The sequence below is a fragment of the Eurypyga helias genome, unplaced genomic scaffold (genome assembly GCF_000690775.1).
Source record: "Eurypyga helias isolate BGI_N326 unplaced genomic scaffold, ASM69077v1 scaffold43815, whole genome shotgun sequence".
NCBI lineage: Eukaryota > Metazoa > Chordata > Aves > Eurypygiformes > Eurypygidae > Eurypyga > Eurypyga helias.
In genome coordinates, this window is record NW_010251613.1 from 9,703 (window position 1) to 12,549 (window position 2,847).

Here is a 2,847-nt window from a genome sequence, read left to right on the forward strand (position 1 = left end):
AAAGCCAGTGCCTCCCACTGATGAGCAGCTGGAGATCCTGGAGTACAACTTCTGCAAGGTGAACAAGCACCCTGACCCCACCACGCTGTGCCTCATTGCGGCCGAGACCGGGCTGTCTGAGGAGCAGACCCTGGTGAGTGTGCACCCTTCACCCCTGCCTTGGCAGCAGCCCTGCATCCCCTGCATGTCACTGCCCACCTCCCATCCCCTGCACCTACTGCCTGCCCTGCCCCTCTCTCATATTCCCTGCTCCCTTCTGTCCCTCCCACCTCATGCTCCCTACTGCACCCCCTGCACCCCTCTGTGCCCCATGCCCCCCCTGCTTGCACTCCCTGCACCACTCCGCACCCCGCATACTCCTTACTGCACCCCACACTGCACCCCCAAGTCTCCTGTGCACCTCTGCAACTCCCAGTGTACCCCCAACCCCACACTGCACCCACAGAGCTCTACTGCACCACCGCACCTCCCTCCACCCCACATCCTCTCTGCACCCCACATGTTCCTACCCTGAAGCACCTTCCCCTGTAATCGCAACCCCTTCATCCCACAGCCTGTGCCCCACTGGAATCCTTGTGCCCCCCAGCCTGCCCGGGAGCCCCATCCCCAGCCTGGGTTTGGGGACTGCAGCCAGAACAAGGGCACAGCCCCAGGTCCCTCTCTGGCTGTGGAGCCCCGAATATCGACTGCACATGCTGTCCTTTCCTTCCAACCCATTTCTAATAGTCCTGGGTGCCCAAACCACTTCTGGCTTTACAGTCTGCAGAAACCATAGTCATTTTAAGGCAGATACAGGAATAGATGCAACTCCTGCAGGTGTGCTGTGGGCCCTGCTCAGGCTGCGCACACCCCCTCACCCCCTACAATTAGCCAATTCACTGTCCCCAAGCCCAGATGTCGGGCATGTCTGTCAGCCTCTCCAGAAGACAGAGGCCTCCAAACGTCCCTCCACATGGACAGGCTGCCATTGACTAGGGCTTCCTCCCAGCCCTCTGCTCCATTTAGCTACCTGCAGGCTATCCTGAGGTTCAAAAGCAAGCAGCTCCCTCCCAATTCCTTCAGGTTGCAGTGCAGCCGTTTCTGATGCATGTGTTTTATAAAAGCTCTTAGACCCACAGCAGCACTGGTGGGTATAGAAAAGAAATACAGCCCATGGAAAAGAGCAGCATTAAAAGCTGCCAAGCCTGGCTCTCCCTGGGCAAAGCCAAAGGGATCTGAGAGCCGAGCAGGCAATGCCAGCCTCAGGGAAGAATGCTGGTACAGCATCCACTGCACTAGAGTGGGCAAGGAGACCCCTCCTGTACTGTGCTTTGGTGACAGGCAGGTACCGTGCTTGTTTGGGGCAGGAAGAAGGCAAATACCCCTGAAACACCTTTTCCTCCTTCGAAATGGCACTGCTCCTTTTTTTTTTTTTTCCTAAAGCAAGTTGTAAACACAGGCCATATATGCCCAGGGCACCTCTGGAAGATGTCTTTAAATCTTCCCTGATAGCCATCATCTTCCACAAATCCAGGGTGCTCCTAGATGAAGGTCATGTTAGGGACAAGATTGAGGCTGGGATGGTGAGCTGCAAAGTGCCTGCATTGCATATGACACAGAGAACCATTGCTCCTGGCATCTGGAGCACTTCATCAGGTAGATATAGCAGCCACTTTAATAAAAAATTCAGTGAAAATGAGACACAAAGAGGTACTGAGTCAACAGGAGATGATGGTTTAGGACAGGAAGTGAAATTTTTGGGAGGGGGCTAGGCAGGCGATCATCTGACTGGATGCGGTCCAAGGCAGCGGTAGTGCGAGAGCCACGTGTAGAGAGCACCGTGGTTGCATCATTACAGACCACAATAGCTTCAAAAATAGCCATGAACAAATATAGCAACAAAGTGAACAGCAACAAAGCAAATCACAGGCACGTTCCCAAACAAAAGGCTGAGCTGTGCTTCCGGTACACGTGAGTTACAGCTCTCTTCTAGGGAGGTCGTGGGGCTTTATCCAGACGCATTTTATCTAATGTTTGGAATCGAGGCTGTGTTGAAGTGGTGGCAGCAGCTCTGGGAGCTGGCTCAGAGATGCTAAATTACTGCAGAGTAATGTAGCCATGCATATTGCCTGAAGACTAAGATAATTTTTAACCTGGTTTTTTTGATCTATTTGTTCTTAAATTTGCTGAGATCCACTGTGCTGTCTCTCTCATCCTTTCTGAAGCAGGTCAGCTTTTGATTCCTGGCATTTTTGGACCTGCAGTGATTGTTTCACTGCTCCAGCCATTTAAACAGACACCACCCAGCAGCTCCTTAGCCAATCTCTTGCTCTGCAAGAAAAGAACGGGCTCAAAGCAATAAAATAAGGACTCACCCATGCTGTCAAGGTCTGAAGCAAGCAAGAGAAATGAGTCTGAGAGGTGCACGCATAGGTAACGAGGTCAGGAGCGGCTGTCCTGCTGGCTGTACTGCCTGGGAACAGCGTGGCACCTTACCACAAGATAGCAGCACCGTGGACTTCCCTCTCCTGGTCCCACCTGCTGTCCACATCTGCACCTTTAGGAAAGGGCTTGCTCAGCCCAGGGCACTCAATCTCTCTTTTTTTTTTTTTTTCTCTCCCCTCCAGAAATGGTTCAAGCAGCGCCTGGCAGAGTGGAGGAAGTCTGAAGGGCTGCCCTCAGAAACCGGGTCTGTCAGGGACTAGAGGATGCTCCTCCGATCTCAATGCCTGCTGTAAATGATGGGGAAGGTCTTCAGAGTGGGCTTCCTTGAGCTTCTTCTGCTGCAGTAGGGTTTGCGATACAAAGTAATACCATGCTATTTAACATGTTTTATTTAAAGTGTACATAGCCAGGAAAAAAATATTA

At 52.3% G+C, this 2,847-nt stretch overlaps 1 protein-coding gene across 1 annotated transcript; it reads left to right on the plus strand.

The window, feature by feature from the left end:
- Positions 1-4: 4 nt before the first annotated feature.
- HOPX (HOP homeobox) lies at positions 5-2,684 on the plus strand (the record flags this gene model as incomplete). Its single annotated transcript, XM_010152080.1, has 2 exons — positions 5-133; positions 2,607-2,684. Coding segments are annotated over 2 exons (207 nt in total), but the record flags the coding sequence as incomplete, so codon positions are not given.
- Between the last annotated feature and the right edge of the window lie 163 nt (positions 2,685-2,847).